The following is a 24,155-nucleotide window of genomic DNA, read 5'->3' on the forward strand; positions in this document are numbered from 1 at the left end:
CTTTTTAAAGTGAGGACAGAAAGAAATTGTCACAAAATTTCAGATTTTTTCTTTATTTTTTCTTTTATTTCATGTAACAGTGACAAATGCCATTCTACCTTACACTTTTTCTCAGAGGACTGATTCTAATATTATCATGGACCTAGGATATAGACTGGCTATATTCATAACTTTGAAAATTAAAATTAAAACAAATATACATCATAGTCTATGAGCTAGTCTAGCCAAATAACTTTACACTAGCGCCCGTATTTGCAAATGGAATATTTACGGAAGAGAATTAATGCTAGGTGTATGTTATTTATCAACTCGAAATTTCAAGTTAGTAACTCGAAATTTACTAACTACAATAGTTTACGTTGATGTATAGGTCCAGGCCAAGATAAGGTACCTGGTGTATCCATCGGGTAGCCCTACAGGGTCATAAGATTAAGATGACCGGGCAACGTTTGCTTAAGTTTCGACCTAGTTTGAGCCCATATGGCAAGGAAATATACACATACTCTACATGAACATGTAGTAATGTCTGACCAAGATTTTGAGGAGAGATCATAGAAGGTGATCGGGAAGTATTCAAACTTAGAATATTTCACTATTTTGACCATATCTGGAAGGTTTTCGCACTAGTTCGAGCCCCTACCGCCAGAACATACTATACATGTAAATGAAGGTATATATCCTGGATACAGTTTGTAATCTGGAGTAGCTCTAGAGGCTATGGGGTAGGTCATACATTGATGTATGGTAGTATATGTTCAAGTCGCTACATGTTGGGTATGGATGTGTAGATATATGATTCCACTAAGACAGACAGACGTTCAAATTTTGCGTTTCGTATTATTAACTCGAAATTTCGACTTAGTAACTCGAAATTTCGAGATATGTAACTCGAAATTTCGATTTAGTAACTTGAAATTTCGATTTAGTAACTTGAAATTTCGACTTAGTAACTCGAAATTTCGAGACACATAACTAGAAATTTCGAGATAACATACACCTGGTACTAATGCTCTTTCTTAAGTATTAGGTGGAAAATATAATATTTTAAGTTCCCTTCTTTTCGTGTTTGTCTTTAAACAAACTGACCCAGAAAAACAAATTTCAAAGAAATATTTGCGGAATGTTTCTTAGTTGAAGATATGAAGAGATAATAGAAAGTAATTAGAAACGATGTTTAGACTTAATAAAATTCTGACATTTCATGAACACTATTCTAGAACTGTGTAGGATTGGCGTTGTTGTAATTTATAGCTTCATTACAATAATTACTTTTGGACAAAAAAATATATATGACATTGCTGTTTGCCTCAATATTTTTAAACTAACCATGATACATAAATACATATAATTATGTTTGTTAAACCTATCCTTAGTTCAAACAACATCAAGTTTATAGAAATTTAGCCAGTCTCCTTGACCTATTTTTCACTGAATTTATTCTATATGGAATCAAATTACCGGCGGCGATTCTCTCCCCTAGCGAAACATTACCATTTGCTGTAAAGGGGACCACTGCGTAGGAGACTGATAGAGACTTACCCCAAGCCTTCTTTACACAATGGAAACTATCTGTTTAGAGTGTAAAATTGCTCAGTTGGGTGAACACCGTTTGTCAATTTTAATCATGCTGTCCATGCTATACCAATGCAATAGAAAAGTAAGGTATCTATGTTACCTGCTATACAAGATATACAGGATAACACAGTCATGCATCTAACAGTTTTGGAATTGGGGTTGTTTTTTTTTCGTATTTCTAGATATTTTCCCATACTTTGACGCATATATATGAGAAGCAAAGTTTGTTCTCTTTCCAGCAATAGATGTCTCAAAACATATTTTACCATGACAAATTCTGTGGGTTATAACTTTAAAAAAAAAATGTCTTTTTATTAACAAATTTCACCAAAAAAATGTCACACTTTCCCTATGGCATTCACTTATTTGATCTTTACATAAATTTCTTTTCAAACTGTTGACCCTTGCAGTAATAATGCATAGTGTTTTCATGCCTAGAGGTAAAAAAAGTTCATGATTTGCATGAGATACTTGGTATATAGTCATCTAAGCCTACAATTAAGTTTAAGCGGAGTTGTAATCCACTTTTTCACCAAATATTTTACCCAGGATCTTTTTTTCAGTTCAAATAACTCTCTCTTTTTTTTCAGAAAAAAAAGATATTTTAATTTTGTTTTTCAGACTATGTATTTTGATACAGTTAATAACTATATATCTAAAATAGGTAGTGCCTACTTGAAGTTAATATTTTTATGTCCACTGCCTACATATAGGGCATGTCTTTCAAGAACAGAAATTAACATACTGATCTATAAATAAATCAGTTAAATCACCGGGTTGTGAGAATAACCCCTTAATGAGCATTGATTCTTCATCAAATTTTTCACTGATCTAAAATATATAGCTTTTGTGCAATAGACCTCTGTTACGACTAGATGACACTTTGCACGTAATATAAATAAGACGTTCATCACTTACAGAATATACACAAATGAGCCGCGCCATGAGAAAACCACATAGTGTTTTTGCGTCCAGCATGGATCCAGACTAGCCTGTGCATCCGCACAGTCTGGTCAGGATCCATGCTGTTCGCTTTCAAAGCCTATTGCAATTAAAGAAGCGGATGCGCAGGCTGGTCTGGATCCATGCTGGTCGCAAAAGCACTATGTTGGTTTTCTCATGTCGCGGCTGAAATATTAACTTCTAACATATGTTGAAGCAAATTAGAAAAGCATCATCAAGTAAGGAAATAGTCTGAATAAAAGTCAAAATGAAAGTCAATAATTTTATTTACATTCCTCATCATCTACATTAAACCCCTTTAGGAGAAATAATGAACTGTTTTAACAAGTCATAATTTGAAGAAGATATGTAAGCATAGCAAAGCATTTTGGGTTTAGCCCTTATTATCTGGACAAGATTGCGACCAGTGTACAGTCTGATCATGATCTGCACTGTTCGCTATTCAGTCAGTATTATTTCGTTAAGCACCCCGTTTAGTTAATGGTACTGTCCAAATTGAAAGATGGACAAGTTCATTATAGAAATTTAGAAAGGTAAGGGTTAGCATTATGTTGTTTGAATTCAAGTTTCATACTAAATCAACATCTCCTCTGTTGATTTTCTCATGGTGCGGCTCAGATAATGAATATCAATATTAAACAAAGATTTGATATTACCACTTTGACCGTAAGAACTTCTGTTATGATATTCAATTTCTACACAGTTGCATGTTGCATAGGATAAATACCAGTTGCTAAAGCAGTACAGTTACAAGAAGAATCATTTCTCCGATCATGAGAAAGCAAAAACTAAACTCTTTGATAAATGTGTCAGAAAGTATACGTCATCTAAAAGAAACCCTGTTTCATGTTTATTCTGCATTCCTAGTGGGTTTTTTTTACTTTTCACCCATTAATATAACAATCGATGTAACTCATTGCAGACTTGGAGCGGTCTTCTGCGCATGCCCGAAAGTGATTATCAGTTCTAGCGCACGGCAAAAATATGCATAATCTTTGCATGTCCGCATGCATTATGTACAATAATGCATAAAATACTGACAAAGGTTTGTGAGTTAGTATCACCATGGTTTACAAAAATATACATTTAAGATATTTCGTTCAATTTATTAATCCGGTATGTACCGGAGACGTAATTTATACGGCCTCCAAGTCTGCATTGAGTCACAGTCATATAACAATTACACATTGTGTTTTATTTAACCAGTATTTTTATGACCCACCTGCCCGTGTGTGCATCCGTCCATGAGTCCCGAGTGTACACAATATCATTGTGGAAATAACATGGCACAAATAACCCCCATAACAAGACAACGCATGGGACACATTTCTAGTATCTTCCTCGTGGAGATTAATTTACTAATTTACTTACTCTTGTCGAGAATAAAATTTCTCAGTATGTGAAGATGTTCTTCGCCTCGTTAGAATTCTTTTTAAAAACAAGGTAAAGTCTTTAAAGTGGCATTATGCGCATCTTACAGCACGTATTTTTACTTGAAAAATGCGCATAATTCCACTTTAAATGCACCGTATAATTGATTCTGTTTTCTTTCACAGCTGGATACACGTAACGGAAACGTGGAACTACCAAAGCTTGATCTCAACGTAATAAAAGTCTGGAACCAGGGTATAACAGGAAAAGGCATTGTCGTTACTGTACTTGATGACGGTAATAAATAGTATTTTCTTACGTTTTGTCTTCTTTTCATCATTTGATCATCAACGATTTTAATACATGCTCTACTGTTGCATACACAGTACATGCGTGTTTAAGGATTACATAAATGGTATTTGTTTCGTGTTAGATCGAAATAGCAATCTGTGCCTCATAGCTGAAAAACAACAATCGTCTGAAGCGTTGACTGATAAAATACCATTTAAAGAATGAAATATACATAAAGGGCAAAGGATTTTGACAACTCAAAAACAGAATTATATTTATCCATTTAAAGGAAAATGGAAAATTCTGGTATAATAATGGATGCAAAAAGATGCATATCAGATTATTTTTATTATAAAAACGTGTTTTAATTATTCATAGCAAGCAGAATTTAAGACAAAAACATTGTTTCTCCCATGATTTTAATGTGTGCACGCGCGTGATAATTTCATGACTTCGTTAACTTTGCCATTTAAGTAAATCATACCTGATTTTTTATCAATATTCTTTATTTTTTTTTTCATTAGTCGTATTTGGCGATGTATCACATTGTTACATGGTATCAAACTGTATCATGGTATCAAACTGTATCCGATAACGGCGCTGCTTTTATATTCCATTCTGTCTCCAGTGTGCGACAAGAGCCTAAGTTTACGTTTCTTTAGGAGAGGTGACCAATGAAAATTGTATTTTCTGTTGCATAATATCATAAGATATATTTAAAAACGACTTCCACAATGACCAGGTTTTCTCTTGAAAACAATGCCTTGGACAACATCTTTAAACGGCTGCCATTTTACAAAAAAAGAAATGTTGCGCTGATCATATTACATATATCAGATCTTTCAAAGACAGCATTTAGATGTACAAGAGTGACTTTTTCAAATCAGCTTTGGATAAAATATATATTCGCCAATATTTTCACCTTTTAACCAGTCAAATTTAACTATCCCCTTACCTTCCTTCGATAAAATTGTTTGTCTTTTCTTTTATCCTTAGCCTGCTGGCGGCAAGTGATTTTGCCTTTGCGATCAGTGCAGACCAAGATCAGCCTGCAAATCGGTAAATTTTCAGTAGCCACCCCTTCGAATAATAAATGGTACTGCCCAAATTGAATGATGGACCAGTCCATTTTAGAAATTTAGCAGACTAAGGGTTAATTAACTGGGCAAAATAATGTTATTATCACTATATTGCAAGAGTGCGCTGTGATTTTCCCCAAAAAATATCTATTTCATAAAAACACTGAATAGCACTATGTTTGATGACAAATGCATCGGCCTTTATTTGGACGTATTAGTTTTAGAATATCGGCCATGATTATGATATAATTTTCCTAGCAAGAGAACACACTGATCTTAATAAAATGTTAAAATCAATTTTTAGTCGGTAAATGAACCAAAATATACGTGCGATGTTCAAAACATGCAATGGAATGTCGACATATAGTATTGACCTTACTTCCGTTGAAAAAACAGTATGTTCTATTAACTTACAGACTAAAATGTTACCATTTCTATTTCGACCCTTTTATTCCTTTGGCAGAAAAAGCAATATATTAGTTTGGCCAATGTGCAAAGCAAATACACACACGCAATTTTAAGTAAATAAGATGCGTCAGTTAGGTGCCAAACGTTTTATAATCGGATTAAGAATATGCAGGAAATAACTAGTCTTACAATTTCATTATATTAAGAGCATGTGGTCACAAAATTGTATTTGTCTTCAATGTTTATGTTTGAATTGCATATTGCACAAAATGTTTAATTTCAAACCAAAACATAAAATATGTCATATAAGGACTTTTAAGCTGTTGACGGTGGAGGAAGACCCCATGCATCGTTTAAGGAAAGGGTAGACACCTGGGTCGAACTACCGACCTTCCTTCCGTAAGCCAACTTGATGGCTTCCTCCTCTCGTGAAAGAAACATGAATTCCAACCGAGGTCTTATTTCACAAAGTACTAGTATATCATTCTCTTACCTGTTTCTATCAAAATCACCAGTTGAGCCCTACGACAATAAATGCGACTCTGAAATACATTAAGATACCCATCATGAGGTGTGTCAAGACAAATTGAGTTCTGACAGACGATTTAACAAAATACTTTTCTCCAAGGAATTGATAAGAAATGAGTAATTTTTCAACTGCGATCTGGAAAAAATACAGTTATCATAAGCAGACAAAACAAATATAAATACATCTAGGAAAAGAATTTCAAGGTCGGCATCAGTCAATGTTGTGGCTTCTTCGAAGTTGGAACCCTGCAAAATTCTTGAATATTTCTTATTCTGGTTCATGATTCTAACGCAAAGATCATATGATGTTTTTTTTATGCCTGACTTAACAGCAGGTTTTTTTCCCTGAAAAAATTGTTAGGTAATTTTATACAGATTTTCTGGGAGGCTGATTTTAGCGTAAAGCTTATTCATTATTTTAAGATACTAATTCTGGATAAAACACGTGACAGTTCTTGCTAATAGCATGAAATTTCATACGTTATATCAAAAACATGATGTCTACAAAAAACGTTTCAGAAATAAAGGTAGACTTATATCCGCAAATAATCTGCAATAAAATGTTTCAAATGTTCCGGAAGTCCCAGCCTTCATTTTATTGTACCAACTTGAAAAGAAAAATATTATTCAATCTCTCAAAAATAAATTCCTAAAGTAGATGCCACCTAAGACCTCAGATGAAAACGATATTTGAGCCGTGCCATGAGAAAATCAACATAGTGGGTTTGCGACCAGCATGGATCCAGACCAGCCTGCGCATCCACGCAGTCTGGTCAGGATCCATGCTGTTCGCTGATGGTTTCTCTAATTGCAGCAGGCTTTAAAAGCGAACAGCATGGATCCTGACCAGACTGCGCGGATGCGCAGGCTGGTCTGGATCCATGCTGGTCGCACACCCACTATGTTGGTTTTCTCATGGCATGGCTCATTTGTATACAAAAACTGTAATATATACAAGTCATTTGCAGCTGTACGTGTGTCACTAAAGTATATTTTAGTAATAATCTTGAAGTACTTTGACCTCGTTAAGTTGTTACAAAATAATTATTTATTTAGGAAATGATAAGCAAAGAGAACTGCCGTATCGAGACAGTTTATGAATTGCCCTGTGTTTGTATTAAACGTTTTAATCAACTTGGCGGGCGGAGTTTCAAGACGGTCCACTGCGCATTATTGTGCAGGATATGTAGTATATTCGGCAACCAATGTAGAGTCGAATTTCAGTCGTTTGTTACCGAAATATTACGGAGTTAAACAATTATTGCTCTACCTATTTTGCTCGTTCTTTGAGATTACCACTATTTGCATAAGTCAGAGATTAACTCCGCCCCGCCAGGTCGAATAAAACGCACAATATACAAAGTGGCAGCTCGTTCTCGGATGATTCGAATGTGCTGTGCAGTTTTGATCGTCAAAGATTTTCCCTCTAACAACACATACCTTTGCTATTAAAAATGAATTGATTAAAAACAACATGTGGGATGTTGAAACAAGATTCTATCAATTTAATAATTGCTCTTGTTTCAAAGGCGGATGTCACCAGGTATTTGAATATGACACTATGACCTAAGTCTATAAATGAAATTTTACCACGCCATAGGCGTATGTGAGCGAAAAGAGAAAGTTGTTTCAAAATTCAGTGGCTATTTTCATTGTGAAGAAATTTTGTCGCACAAAATTTGTTTAAAAGATGTTAATTCTATTCTGAATATATTATTCATACATATGTACTGTTTAGTTCAGTTCTATTCAGGTGACCGATATACAAAATTAATGGATTGTCTGTGGGCCTCTAAAAGTTCTTTGTGAAGATTGCAAACACAAAGATATATGACAAAAGATACATAAAAGAAAAGAAAAACACGTATATTATCATTTGAATATTTATAACTTCTGGAGAACGCGCGCATGTTTACCGCCAAAAATGCCAATGAAGCAGTAGGCTACATGTCATAATCTAATTCACTATAAGACACATAGTAGACTAGCCACTAAACTAATACTAGTAATATAGACTTTGTCACAAAATTTCAACTTTTGTAATTGTTCTCTTATTTTGTGTGATAGTGACAAATGCAAGTCTATTTTAGAGATTTTCACAGATACCTGGTTGTCACATTATTATGATATTGAATATAGGATATAGACTGACTACATTCACAATTTTAAAAATTTAAATTAAAATAAAATATCATAGTCAAGGAGCTAGTCTGGGCACATATGTAAAATAAAATATCCTCTTAAACATGTCCAGACTGGTGCCAATGGTACGAACACAGATTTCATATTTGAGCCGCGCCATGGGAAAGCCAACATAGTGCTAATCTGCGCAGTCTGGTCAGGATCCATGCTGTTCGCTAACAGTTTCTCTGATTGCAATAGGCTTTGAAAGCGAACAGTATGTATCCTGACAGACTACGCAGATGCGCAGGCTGGTCTGGATCCATGCTGGTCGCAAACCCACTATGTTGGTTTTCTCATGGCACGGCTCATTTTTATCGTGAGTTGTTAAATTCTGTTCGAAGACTGCAGTAAATGTGACGCAAACTTGCAGAGATATCCACGAGGACTATTTCTGGAACAACCTTCATGCAAGCGAAAATTTAGAAATTAAAAAGAAAACACACACACTTAAGAAAATATTTCCTGACAATTTACTTTTTAAAAAATGACGATCAAAAACTTTAACACCATTTATTAATAACGGAATGAAACAATATGCCATCGTTTGTAAGTTAGTATGACAACGGTAAATAGAAGTACATCCGAAATTCAAACAAACAAACAAACAAAACAACAAAAACAAAAAACAAAAAAAACAGTCAGACGTGATCCTTATTTTTTATTTTGATGAATGATCAGACCGCATGTGTTATTTCTATGGCGTGGAGATATAATTTCAATGCCTCCAGGGGTTCTATTTTTGCTTCATTTTTTTCTTCATGAAATTGTATGTCGGATTTAATGCTCGTTCTTATTTCTGTTATTAGGCATTGAACACAACCACACAGATATACACAGGAACTACGTAAGTAAAATGTTACCTATTTATTCTATATTTTCTGAATCCTTTTTTGTATTGTCTGATGCTACACACCGGACACATTAAAGAACCAATTCGCAAAGAGCCTGAAATGCCTGTATCTGAAAGGTTTCTCTCTATCTATTCTTGGGGCTTTTTCTGGCTCTGTCCCTCTGGCCAGATCGCTCTGTGTCTGTACTTGAACGTGTTTGTCATGAAAAGAGAGCTACATGAATCTGGTATGATATATCATAAGTCATTCAATAGGGGTTGTATATGTAATAATTCAAAGTGTTCAAGATTTCAAGTAGGACAGCAAAATGATATCAAAACTATGTAAAATATTAACTTTGTATTTTTACGCAAAAATTTTATTTTCAGGATCCTAAAGCAAGTTGCGATTTGAACGGCAATGATGAAGATCCTTTCCCTAGATACGACCCTACTAACGAGAACAAGTAAGCAATCCTTTCCTTAGATATGATCCTACTAACGAGAACAAATAAGCAATCCTTACCCTAGATACGATCCTACTTACGAGAACAAGTAAGCAATCCTTTCCTTAGATACGATCCCACTAACGAAAATAGGTAAGCAATCCTTTCCTTAGATACGATCCTACTAACGAGAACAAATAAGCAATCCTTACCCTAGATACGGTCCTACTAACGAGAATAAGTGAGCAATGCTTTCCCTAGATACGACCCTAATAACAAGAACAAATAGGTGATCCTTTCCCTAGACACGATCCTACTAACAAGAACAAATAAGCGATCCTTTCCCAAGACCTAGATACGATCCAACTAACGAGAACAAGTAAGCAATCCTTTCCTTAGATATGATCATGGCCGACTAACGAGAACAAATAAGCGATCCTTTCCCTAGATACGATCCTACTAACGAGAACAAGTAAGCATCCTTTCCCTAGATACAACCCTACTAACGAAAACAAGTAAGCATCCTTTCCCTAGATACAACCCTACTAACGAAAACAAGTAAGCAATCATTTCCTTATATGTGAGCCTACTAACGAGAACAAATAAGCGATATTTTCCCTACGACCCTACTAACAAGAAAAAGTAAGCAGTCTTTCTTTAGATACGACCCTACCAACGAGGACAAATACGCAAACTTTTCCCTAGATACCATCCTACGAACGAGGACAAATACGTAAACCTTTCCCAAGATACGATCCCATCAACAAGAACAAGTAAGAAGATCTTTCTCCTGACACGACGATACTAACGAGAACAAGTAAATAATCCTTTCCGTCGATACGACCCTATCAACGAGAACAAGTAAGCAATCCTTACCCTAGATACGACATTATCAACGAGAACATACATTCCTTTCCTTAGATACGACCCTACTAATGAGAACATGTAAACAATCATTCCATAGATACGACCCTACTAACGAGAACATGTAAGCAATCCTTTCCGTAGATACGATCTTATCAACGAGAACAAGTAAGCAGGTCTTCCCTAGATACGATTCTACCAACGAGAACAAGTAAACTCTCCTTTCCTTAGATACGACTTTACTAACGAGAACAGGTAAACAATCCTTTTCGTAGATACGATCCCATCGATGAGAACAAGTAAGCAACCCATACCCTAGATACGACCCTACCAACGAGAACAAGTAAATAATCCTTTCCTCAGATACGACCCTTCTAACGAGAACAAGTAAACAATCCTTTCCTTAGATACGATCCTATTAACGAGAACAAGTAAACAGGTCTTTCCCTAGACACGATCCTACCGACGAGAACAAGTAAGCAATCCTTTCCCTAGATACGATCCTACCAACGAGAACAAGTAAACAATCATTTCCCTAGATATGATCCTACCAACGAGAACGAGTAAACAATCCTTTCTTCAGATACGACCCTATTAACAAGAACAAGTAAGAAAATCTTTCCCTTGATACGAATCTACTAACGAGAACAAGTAAGCAATCCTTTCCTTAGATACGACTGTACTAACGAGAACAAGTAAACAATCCTTTTCGTAGATACGATCCCATCGATGAGAACAAGTAAGCAATCCATACCCTAGATACGACCCTACCAACGAGAACATGTAAATAATCCTTTTCGTAGAAACGATCCCATCGATGAGAACAAGTAAGCAATCCATACCCTAGATACGACCCTACCAACGAGAACAAGTAAATAATCCTTTTCTCAGATACCACCCTTCTAACGAGAACAAGTAAACAATCCTTTCCTTAGATACGATCCTATTAACGAGAACAAGTAAGCAGGTCTTTCCCTAGACACGATCCTACCAACGAGAACAAGTAAGCAATCCTTTCCCTAGATACGATCCTACCAACGAGAACAAGTAAACAATCATTTCCCTAGATATGATCCTACCAACGAGAACAAGTAAGCAATCCTTTCCCTAGATACGATCCTACCAACGAGAACGAGTAAACAATCCTTTCTTCAGATACGACCCTATTAACGAGAACAAGTAAGAAAATCTTTCCCTTGATATGACCCTACTAACGAGAACAAGTAAGCAATCCTTTCCGTAGATACGATCCTTCCCTCTAATCTACTAGTTTCCATCAATATTTTTATATGAATTTAAGGAATATGGACGATAAGTAAGTTTGAACATTGCGTCAGTCATACAAAGTAATGCTTTAATGCATTGGTTATGTTACGGGGTATTAGCTCAGTCTCGATAATCTGTAAATGTTGTGGGATGAACTTACCTTATATTCATGAGAATTTTTCTTTTCTTTGTGTTTAACGTCGGACCGACACAAGCATAGGTCACATGGAGACTTTCCAGCTTTGATGGTCGAGGAAGACCCCAAGTGCTCCTCCGTGCATAATGGTAGAACAACTGACCTTCCGTTAGCCAGCTGGATTGTTTCCTCACATGAAGAATTCATCACCACGAGTAAGGCTCGAACCCACATCGGTGATTTGAAGTCAGCGATCTTAACCTTGAAATTTTAAAACGTAGAAACCTGTAAGCTTTTTGTTTCTTTCAGACACGGTACAAGATGTGCAGGTGAGATAGCAATGGTTGAAAACAATGGATTCTGTGGTGTTGGAATTGCATACAATGCCAAAATAGGAGGTATGTATATTTCCTGTTTGGCTTTTTAGCCAGTGCTTTAGCAACAGGTTATAGCTCTTAATCAACTACATTTGTACCGGTCTATGCACAATGAAATGTTGATTCTTCAGGTGTATCGGTTGAAATATCACTCAATAAGCACTGGTTATCAGTCCTTTCAAGTCTTTGATTAATATAAGGTCTTAAGTGGTTGGTTATAAGGACTTTAACTTTTATATTAAAAACAGATAAAGCAACTGTCAAAATAGATGTTATGTATAATTTCATGGTTAGAAAATCGCTACTTTCAATATTACACATGAACTTTTACAATTAGAGCTATAAAGGGAGGTAATCATAAACAATGTGTTCAATGATATTTTCTTCTATGTTAATCAATGTTCAAAGCTTTGGCAAATGCATAAGAAAACAATTATCAAAAATAGAATTTAACAAGAAATTGACATGTTTTATGTTTATAACAAAATATGTGGGAGCCACATTATAATCTAATGCATCATATTGTTCGTCAACGTAACGCAGAAAACGCAGTGAAAAAGGTTGAAAATACTTTTAATTTCAGGTGTACGAATGTTGGACGGATCCGTTACCGATGCACTGGAAGGGGAGGCAATCGGTTTCAACCATGAATATATAGATGTGTACAGTGCTAGTTGGGGACCAAATGATGATGGAAAAACAGTAGAAGGTCCGGGGAAACTAGCTACAGAAGCATTTGAAAGAGGAATAACTCAAGTAAGAGCGACTTTGATGATGTTTTTACAAGTGATTCTGCCTTTGCGACCAGTCTAGATCATGATCAGCCTGCACATCCGTGCAGTCTGATCATGATCTGCATTGTTCGCTATTCAGCCAGTATCTTTTGGTAAGCACCCCTTTTAACAGTTAATGGTACTGTCCGAACTGAAAGACGGACAAGTTCATTATAGAAATTTAGCAGGGTAAGGATTAAAATACATGCAGCATGAATCAGAAAACGCTTAAAAAGTATGTGTAGAAATGCAAATGTATATAACGTTTTGCATGTGATACTGCATTTAATTATTTCGTTACTTCTTGTACAAAACTAGCAGTGCTAAGTTTTGATGTTATTAAACGTATGAACAAAGCTTCTCCGAAGAAACGTATAGGGAATTCCTTGTCATAGAATTATTCACTCCTAAAAACCAGTGGATTTTTAATATGATATATCGTTAAAAGCAACCCGTCTATATTCACTCGTAGAAAAGCATGACTTTTTAATTTGATAGGAAATGTATCACTAAAGTCAATCCTTCTCAGTTGACATTTTTGATTTACGAGACATTTCACAAGAACCGAGTATATTGTCAAAAACACATATACAGTTTTTTACTAAACGCGCCTAGTGTTCAGAAATAATATTGATAATGAAAATATACGTGTTTGTTTTTAAGATTTATGTCATCTAAGAATAAAATATAACACGACAAAAGGCAGTTTAAAACCACCCTGTCAGCAATGAAATTTCTACTTTCACTTTCCCTCTTATATACTTCTTTTGAATTTATGCATTATGAAGTCACGAAACTCTCCGATATCGACGTCTTCCATGTCCAAACGCGTTAACCGGTTGCTAGCAAAACAGTTCCGATAAAACAGTTCTCCAATATTTTTGCCAAGATCTGTATTAGGGTCAGCAATCATTTGGTGCCAAATATGTTATTAGATCTTTGTTTCTGTAAATTGATTGTTTGGTCTAAAATACATTCCCTAATACAGATCTTGGCAAAATATCAGAGAACTGTTTTGTCCGCCACGAACTGTTTTGCTCGCAACCGGTTAACGATTGTGAGGTCATTTGTTATAAACTGGACTGAAAGTGTTGTATAAAGTATAATTTGTTATTCGTTACAAATTGTCTTGAATTCTAACACGATCCGCAGCAATTACTATATAAACATATAGCGAAATCGCCTATACTTGAATCTATGATAAAATATGGTTGGCTGTTACATTTCACACCCTATTATTGTGACATAAGAGATTCTACTTCACTTCCATTACATACGAATTATTTCAGGAGTAGTAGATAACAATGAGTTGGGGAGAGTTGGGGCATTGGGCATTTAATCCGACAAATCCCTAACCCCGGTTTAATCCCCTCGAAATTGGGGCGCGGGGCAACAATTAATCCGGTTTAAATCCCTTCAATGCGTAAACGTTGGGGAGTGTGGTCGAAATTTCAAGATATATATAGCAATAATATAGAATATGTTTAATTAAAGGCAAAATTGTCAAAAACTACAACCTAAGGTGCTGCGGCCCTTTGTTCTTATTAATAATAAACTGATACGTCACCTTATGCAATTTAAATGACTGAAAAGAACATACCTCCGACTGGCCGTCTGCGATTTCTTTTGGTTTTCCTGTCTAAGAATTTATAAAATCTAACACAAAGTTACAAAGTCATTTACTGCATAATACAGTACAAACAAAAGCAGTCAAAAATGAAATAATAAACCACATTGTGAAACCCTTAGAAGACGAAAACATTCAGTTATCGCGATAAAGGAGGTAATCACAAACAATAAATTTACTAATATTTTCCACTATGTAACACATTCAAATCTTTGGCTGCTTCATCAGAAAAGTAAACGTTTGATTTTTCCATGTACATATTTTTCATTTCTCTTCCAATACTTATAATGATATTTAGACACTCGACCAAAATTTTATCTCGGGAAAACAAAGGAATAAAAACCGAACTTTGGGCCGAATTTAAAATATCGAACGCACAGAACGTATAATATATGCACATTTGACAGGTTAATAAAATATCCCCATTTTTTAATATCTTAATTTTTTTTAACACAGAAATAACTTGTTGCTGAATTGTGTTGATTAATTTACAGAATCTTTATGACTATGGATACCCAATATCTCAGATCCGTACAATAATAAGAACATCCAGATAGACAAAAGATAAAAGTTTTTTTTTCATATTCAGTTTTATAAATACAAGGGTTTTTGTTTTATTTGCTTTCCCATTCAAGATACTTAATCCCCTTCAATCGCAATCGTTGACAATCGGGTTTAAAGTAAAAAAACGCCACCGAATTTGTACCGAAAACTATCTTTTATTGTGAAAAACAATAAGTGGCATTCTATTATAGGATGATACACTACCTCTATTGTAACATTAATCGTAAAGAATAACACCGACATATAAACTGAAAACTGAAACTGCTTTATTTGATTAAACGCCTAATTTTACACATAGTATATTCACTGGCGTTGTACATTAAATTTTACCAGATTTATATAGCGCCTAAGGCGTTTTACATAGTTCAAATGCAGCCACACGGGCGCATAATTCATCCTCTACTAGTACAGACACAGAGCGATCTGACCAAGGGACAGAGTGAGACAAAGCCCCCACGCAGAGAGATCAAAAAATCAGATACAGGCTTATCCGGCAACTTGGGCCTAGCTCGTTTCGAATAGACACCTGGTTCTTTAACGTGCCCAGTGTATAGCACTGATACACGCAAGGATTGCCTGGGTTCCTGACCAGTACACCTCTAGTTGGGTGGGAAACACTGAAAAGCGTTTCTGAAAATTCCCTAGCCAGGGATCGAACCCCGACCTCAGGATTGGAAGGCCAGTGTGCAAACCACTGAGCTATCCGTCCACCCATATGGGCGAATAAGTGCAATATATGGTTAAATGTTTTATGTCAAACTTCTGAGTTTAACTACATCTTAACAACTGTCATGAACATCCGTACTTGCTAGATCTGGTCCCCGAATTCTATGACAAGTTTGATTATTATTTACACGTTTATCATTATCTTATTTATTTCCCATTATTTTAAGTGGACTGAAAAGAACTTACCTCCGACGGGCCGTCTGCGATTTCTTTTCTTATTGGTTTTCCTGTCTAAGAACTTATAAAATCTAACACAAAATTACAAAGTCATTTACTGCATAATATAGTACAAACAATAGCAGTCAAAATGAAATAATTAACAACAATCTGTAACATTAGAAGACGAAAACATTTTATATTACGTTGTTCAAGGTAAATTACGTACGATATTTTCAGTGTTTAGAAAGCTTACCTAAAACATAACACCCTCACCCGGGTTTTTAAAAATATCTATATATTTCGGTCCCCTTATACATATTTACAAAATCTTAAATGTAGTTTAACAACATCTTTATGATTAAAGATACCTAATATCTCAGATCCGAAAATAGAAACGGAAACCAATAGAGAGTCAAAACAATTAATGTTTTTTTTTTATATTCAATTTTCTTATACCAGATTTTGTTTTATTTGCTTTTATTCTAAGATACTTAAATCCGCTTCAATGCGCACTCGTTGACAATTGGGATTAAATTTAAAAAGTGCCACCGTAGTAACGAAAACTAATCTTAGTAGAAAAACAATAAGTGGCATTCTGTATATATGGGATGAACACTACCTCTGTTGTAACGTTAATCGTAAAGAATAACCCCGATATATATGAGAGAAAAGTGAAAAAGATAAGTAAAAAACTTACAAAGTTGTTACTGTAGAACGAAATTATGTATTAGTATTAAATAAAACAATACGAAAATTTTAATAATAAAAGCGTTGAAGGGTACTAATTTAAACTGAAATGTTATACGCTAAAAAACTAAAGCGCTAAACGTACGAAGTAATTTAAAGGTTACGTTAAAATTAATGTTCTTAAAATTGTAAAACTAAAACGGGGGCCTCCGTGGCCGAGTGGTTAGAGTCGTTGACTTCAAACCACTTGCCCCTCATCGATGTGGGTTCGAAACCTCATTTGGGGCGTAGAATTCTTCACGTGAGGAAGCCATCCAGCTGGCTTACGGAAGGTCGGTGGTTCTGCCCAGGTGCCCGCTCGTGATGAAATATGCACGGAGGGGCACCTGGGGTCTTCCTCCACCATTAAAGCTGGAAAGTCGCCATATGACCTAAAATTGTGTCGGTGCGACAATAAACCCAACAAAATAAATAAATAAAACTAAAACGTTGGCTGGTTGTAATCAAAGCGTTGAAAGCAACTGTTTTTCTTCAAACTGAAATAGCTTGAAACCTGGGACTACTTCATTTCCCTTTTTCAAACATAATCAATCTTAAGTCTTCATATAGTGAACATTCTAGAATAACATGTCTTTCATCACTAAAATCTGCCCAAAAATGGACACAAGCGCTGATCTACGGGTAGATCTTCATATCTTCCGGTCTAAAGTCTGATTGGTGCCACACCACATCTAAATTTACAAAAGGTTTGAACGTTTGTTTTAATGGCAAAAGCATAGTACAAATATTTCTCTACACCATACTCTTCTTTAAAGGTAACAATATGTTCTAAGCTTATTACCCCCCCTACGCGAGGGACCAGTAACAGAAATGTTTTCAACAACCATTCATTTTTAAATTGGTTAACAAACACTGTTCAACTGACTTAACAAGTAACACTTTAGACATAGGCCTGTCAATATAAGAATACATATCGAGACCAATATCTTTCAGTTGTTTTCTATCACTAAAGTACCAATTTTTAATAGTGTTAATCCGGTATTTTTTGGTGAGTCAGGGGAGTAGTTTATCCGATTAGTTACTATTCATCACAAGTAATTACAACGATATTGAAAATTATTACATATATGTACGTATTTCAATTATTTTCTAACAGTTTTTATTATGGTTTTGAAAAGGGTCATAAGTATACAAAAATTTAAAATAGCCCAAGGAGTAATTCCTATAAAAAAAGGAATAAAAACATTGAGTCTAAAGAAAGACTTGTCAAATATAGGCTGTAAAAAGGATATGTAAATACTCCGCTGTCTATCCATTCAAATTTAATAATTAGGTAAAGAATAGGGTAAAAGCGTGGTTTGCAATAGTCACTAAAGACTGAAAATGTTATACGTTAAAAAACCAAAGCGCTAACGTACTGAAGTAATTTAAAGGTGGAAACAGGTTAATTTTAAATTAGTCATTTTATAAAGTGGAAAAGTTAAGTATAAAAGCGTTGAAAAGTACTTTATTTTTCAGTGGGAAAGAACACATTCCTCGTTATTTAAGGGAAGATCATTATTAGCAGCTCGGTGCCCTTCTAACGCGTATAAAACAGGTAATGAAAATAGTCAAATAAAGTCAAAAGTGATGGAAATTATTCACTAAGGGAAAAAACCTTGATGAAAAGTCAATTTGTTAGTCGTTTTTTTTTTGAATAGTTTCTCATATTATTCTGACCACATCCGTCTTTGGTTTATTATTTTTGAAAAGGGGGTCATAAGAATACAAAAAATAAATATAGGCTCTAAAAAGGATATGTAAAATACTCCGCTGTCTGTCTATTCAAATTCAATATTTAGGTAAAAAAAATACGGGTGAAAAGCGTGGTTTGCGATAGTCACACTAAAGGCTAAAAATGTTATGCTTTTAAAAAATCAAAGCGCTAAACGTACTAAACCCAAATTTAAAAGGTGAATACGTATGAGTGTCCCAATCAATAAATGCGTTATCGTACTTCTATCAATTGAAGTATATAAATAACTATTTAACTCTTAATTTAAAATACGAACGTATATTATAATGGACGAAGCAAATGTTTTGTCTCGACAACACAAAAGTGTGTGTATACTCGAGTTCTCTTTACAATTAAAGTAGGGCTAGGTACGTCGTAGATACGCTAGATCTGTCGATTTCATCACACTTGTCTCGGGTGTAGCAAAGGTTGGCTGTCCCCAAAAGGGGATCATACTTGTTTGAATAATAAACCGAGCGTGCAGCCAAAGACGCTTATATCGAAAACAAAATTTGTACTCAGAAGAGAGTAAGTAAGCTGTTTACTTATTATGGCGATATCAAGACGGTATTGACTACGAAAAGCTGTTGTTTGACTGGGGCGGAAATGAAAGGTTTTGGACATGTATGCACGAGCATTATAGACATGTTCATGTTACAAGTGAAATGTAAAGACAAATCGAGAATCTCGCATGAAAAACAATCCCGCCGGGAGGAGAAACGTTTTGAGGGCAGCCAGAAGCATTCTAACGCAGCACGCATGTAAAAATAAACGAAAAACGTTAAATTAACTAATGTTGACAATTTACTTTCCTCACTGGCGAAAAGACGGAGGAATTTTCAGTTTTAAAAGTAGAAAAATTGATCAACCCATCTACGAAGTTAAAAACGAAGATTGTCCATTTATAGAACCATGTAATTGTACTTGGAAAATGAAAAGCTTTTGTTTCCCTGGGAGACGAAATGAAATGTTGGAACATGTAAGCACGAGCATTATAGACATGTTCATGTTACAAGGGGAAATGTAAAGACTATCGAGAATCTCGCATGAAAAACAATCAATCCCGCCTGGAGGGAAGCGTTTTGAGGGTAGCCAGAGCGTTCTAACGCAGCACGCATGCTTGAAATAGACGAATACTTTAAATAAACTAACACGTAGACATTTTTTTTTCTCACTGGCAAAAATGACGGAGAAACTTCAGTTTAAAAAGTAGAAAGAGTGATCAACACACGGAGGAAGAAGAGATCTATCAATAGAACCTTTACCTAACAATTCGGGGCAGACTCTCCAAAAAGGGAACTTTTTATCCAATAGGTCTTTTACCTTCATTCATATACATCATTTACAGTTTCCATATAAACGCATTTACTTAAACCCTGAAGATACAACTGTGTTTTTTCTATCAATATATCTGTAACGAAATTTGGGAATTATAGCCCAGATTTTTATAGAGTTACATATGCATGTGTAGTTAAATATACTGAAAAAAAAAATATAAAAATGTGTCGGTCTAAAATATCAGATAGATCTATATAGAACCTGTTCGTTCTAATGTAGCGATATATTTTGGGTCGTTAATGTTAAAAGTATTTTCAACTTTTTTTCTTTCATGCAAATTTATATAAGAAACAAGTAATAGTTTGAATTTAGGATCGCTAAACAGCTTTCTGTAATATTTTAATGAACCGTATTTCTTTAACTGGACAATTCATGGTTGACAAAATGCGCAGCTAATTCTATATTGATACATATCTGTAAAAGTTTGAATGGTTTTAATCAAAAGCGTTTGAAATTACTTTTTTTTATTTTTTTCAGTCGGAAAGATCTTCTTGTTATTTGAAAACATTAATATACCTTTGTGTTATAAAACCCATAAATTTGAATTTGTTTTGACAGAACGATGAATCTTTGGTTGACGTAATTGGTGAACACAAATAAAATAATCGTATTTCCTTTATCGTTTTTTTATTTCTTCAACATCTTTTTACAAATTGATAATCATGCTTTTCAATAAGCGTCTCTAACATTTTCTAATGAAGAATTGCATCAACGATATCTACAGTTTTGTAAGCAGAATAGATTTTTGTTTATTATCCTTCTCTAAGACTGGAAACCAATTATATTAAAGGGTTCTTGGCCACCACCTCGTATCACATCTTTGACATAAAGCGCAAATTTCCTCATTCTCAGGAAATATAAGCCCATGCAGTCAGTTTCACTGATTGCCTCAATATTCAAATTCATCTTATGAAAACGATCATACGATCAAGTGTCTTTAAAAGATATAAAAGTGACTTTTTTCTTTAAGCCACTTTTTTATGTTTCCGTGGGAAAATGTTTGTGGCGTTATTTTGCCAAGAGCCAGTTTATAGGGCTCGTATTTCCCAACACGTAATATAAACGGTATGTATGGTCTTTCAACACAGAAGAAAATATTTTTCCACATAGATCCAATGCTAACACATCCATCATTTATAAAACTGCCTCTTCGGCCTTTTTATAAAAATTGCGTGTATTTTGATGAAACACAAATCAGCAAAAAGCTATTTCTGTTTAAATGAATTATGATACTTCCTTTAAACAAACCTAGAAAACACGATATAGGTATGAATGGCTCAATGCATTAACATTACACAGTGCGTTTCAAATAATCAGTTAATAAATACATTAATAAAATCGAAACATAGCATTGGAAGGACTGTATGTTAGCTTAACGGCCACGTGGACATGTTTTCCAATATTTCAAAAGAAGTAAGTTAGGTACAAAATTCAAATTTTAACTTTAGTAAGGGTTAGATATCTTATTGTTAGCTTATTTCTATTATCAAAACGCGGTTAATCTGGTCTTTCCAGTCTGGGATTGCTGTGCAATGACTGTGTGGTCACTTGAAACACTAATCCAGATGAGCGTAATCATCTTAAAAAATACATGAATATTTGAATATATCAGTGTTTTTCATAGTTACATTTAACATGTCAGAGATAAATAGTTTTTTTACAATTTCCGATTTTCCGCGAATTAAACAAACGGGTGATCACGTATGGCATAGCTTACCGCATACGAGATAGAAAAATTAAGTAGAAAGACAACAATAAAACATTCACTGGTGATCCCTAGTTTTTTTCGTGCGTATTTTCATGAGAATCCGTTACTTGCTAGTCTGGTCCTCGAATTCTATGACAAGTTGTACGATGTTTGATTAAGTTGTCTCGTCTTTTCATGAAACAAAAACATGAGTGTATAAAACAATGAGCTGTTGAGAAACATTCGACGCTTAAAAGAAATATTTAAATGCCTTAAATAAGAACACTTCATTTTCTATCCCCATGTCTTATACATTTTATTTGGGTATTAGTATTGCTATAGCTGAAAACCCTCTACCACTTTCGTTTTCGCTTGAATAGATTATTATTGGGGCCGGGCTATCTTTTAGTATTGCTATAGCTGAAAACCCTCTACCACTTTCGTTTTCGCTTGAATAGATTATTATTGGCGCCGTGGTTCTTTCAAAATCGGGAAAGGGGTTTAGCAAAAAAGAAAAAAACTTAGCTGAGTGCAACAAAATAGCCATTACCTTTAACAAAAAACTTCTTTTTGTGGCTATATCATTAGTATCATTAATATCATTAGTCTTTTACAAAAACTTACTTAGGTTATACAAAAGTTGATTAGCGTTTACAAAAACTTACCGGATGCATCAAAATATGCCATTACCTTTAAAAAAAACTTCCTGAGAGTTTACAAAAACTGACTCGATTAATACAAAAAATCATCGGGCATTGACAAAAAAATTACCAGATGCAACAAAAAATCGATTTTTTTACACTATATTTTAAACGGGATTTTTAAAATTTTTGTGACTATTCGCGCAAAACATCATTAGTCTTTTACAAAAACTTACTAATCTATACAAAAAGTTGATTCGCGTTTACAAAAACTTACCAGGTCATAAATATGCCATTACTTTAACAATAAATTCCTGAGGGGGTTTACAAAAACTGACTCGATTAATACAAAAATCGATCGACAATGCAAAACTTTCCCAATGCACAAAAACTGTTTTTTTTTACACTATATAAATTTAACGGGATTTAACATTTTTTTGTGATATTCGCGCAAACATCATAGTCTTTACAAAAACTTCTTTTATACAAAAGTTGATTAGCGTTTACAAAACTTTCCGAATGCAAAAAATTTGCCTTTACCTTTTAACAAAAACTTTCCCGAGAGTTTACAAAACTGACTCGATTATACAAAAATCGATGACATTGCAAAAACTTACCGAATGCAAAAAAATCGTTTTTACCTATTAATTCGGGTTAACATTTTTTGAGGCTGTACCCGATGGGAACAAAATTTATTTCAATATTCATGGTTTTTTTAAAGTGATCGCTCATGGGGGTTAGTGTTTAAGTGACACAAGTCATTGCACGCAATCCTAGACTGGAAAGGACCGATTAACGCGTTGTTTTAAAAGAAATTAGCTAACAATAAGATATCTAATTACTAAAAGTTATTTAAAATTTTAATTTTGTACTAACTTACTTCTTAGAAATATTGGGAAAACATGTCCACGTTGCCGTTTTAAACTAACATACAGTCCTTCCAATGCTATGTACGATTTTATTTAATGTATTTATTAACTGATATTTGAAACGCACTGTGTAATGTAAAATGCATTGAGCATTCACTACCTACTATCGTGTTATTCTAGGTTTCGTTTTAAAGGAAGTATCTTAATTTCATTTTAAAAAGAAATAGCTTTTTGCTGATTTGTGTTCATCAAAAACACGCAATTTGTATGAAAACAGGCAGAAGAGGCGTTTTATAAATGATGGATGTGTTAAACATTGGATCTATGTGGAAAAATATTTTTTTGACTGTGTTGAAAGACCATACAAAACCCTTATATTACGTGTTTTGGGCTACGAGCCGTATAACTGGCTCTTGGCAAAATAACGCCACAAACATTTCCCACGGAAGCATAAAACAGTGGCTTAAGAAAAAGAAGCACTTTTATATCTTTTAAAGACACTTTGATCGATATGATTCGTTTTTCATAAGATGAATTTGAATTAGAGGCAATCAGTGAAACGACTGCATGACTTATATTCCTGGAAATGGAGGAAATAGCGCTTTATGTCAAAGATGTGATACAGGGTGGTGGGCCCAAAAACTTCAATATAATTGGTTTCCAGTCTAGAAGGATAATAAACAAAATCTTATTCTGCTTACGAAAACGTAGATAAACGTTTGATGCAATTCTTCATTTAGAACGGGTTTGAGACGCTTATTGAAAAGCTGATATCAATTTGTAAAACGATGTTGAAGAAATAAATACGATAAAGGAATACGTTATTTATTTGTGTTCACCAAAACGTCAACCAAAGATTCATCGTTTCTGTCAAAACAAATTCAAATTTTATGGGTTTTATAACACAAAGGTATATTAATGTTCTTCAAATACAAGAAAGATCTTCTCCGACTGAAATAAATTTTAAAAAAAAGTAATTCAACGCTTTTGATT

The 24,155-nt window shown here is 34.5% G+C and overlaps 1 protein-coding gene across 1 annotated transcript in view; it reads left to right on the forward strand.

Annotated features, from left to right (window-relative positions):
- Positions 1-24,155, forward strand: part of LOC123523001 (neuroendocrine convertase 1-like) — a 126,226-nt gene that overhangs the window by 88,559 nt on the left and 13,512 nt on the right. The window contains exons 4-8 of the mRNA XM_053550353.1: positions 4,095-4,206; positions 9,206-9,243; positions 9,619-9,695; positions 12,250-12,338; positions 12,901-13,073. Coding sequence (XP_053406328.1) covers positions 4,095-4,206; positions 9,206-9,243; positions 9,619-9,695; positions 12,250-12,338; positions 12,901-13,073 — 489 coding nt within the window. The remainder of the gene's footprint in view (positions 1-4,094; positions 4,207-9,205; positions 9,244-9,618; positions 9,696-12,249; positions 12,339-12,900; positions 13,074-24,155) is intronic.

This window comes from Mercenaria mercenaria, chromosome 8 (genome assembly GCF_021730395.1).
Source record: "Mercenaria mercenaria strain notata chromosome 8, MADL_Memer_1, whole genome shotgun sequence".
Lineage (NCBI taxonomy): Eukaryota > Metazoa > Mollusca > Bivalvia > Venerida > Veneridae > Mercenaria > Mercenaria mercenaria.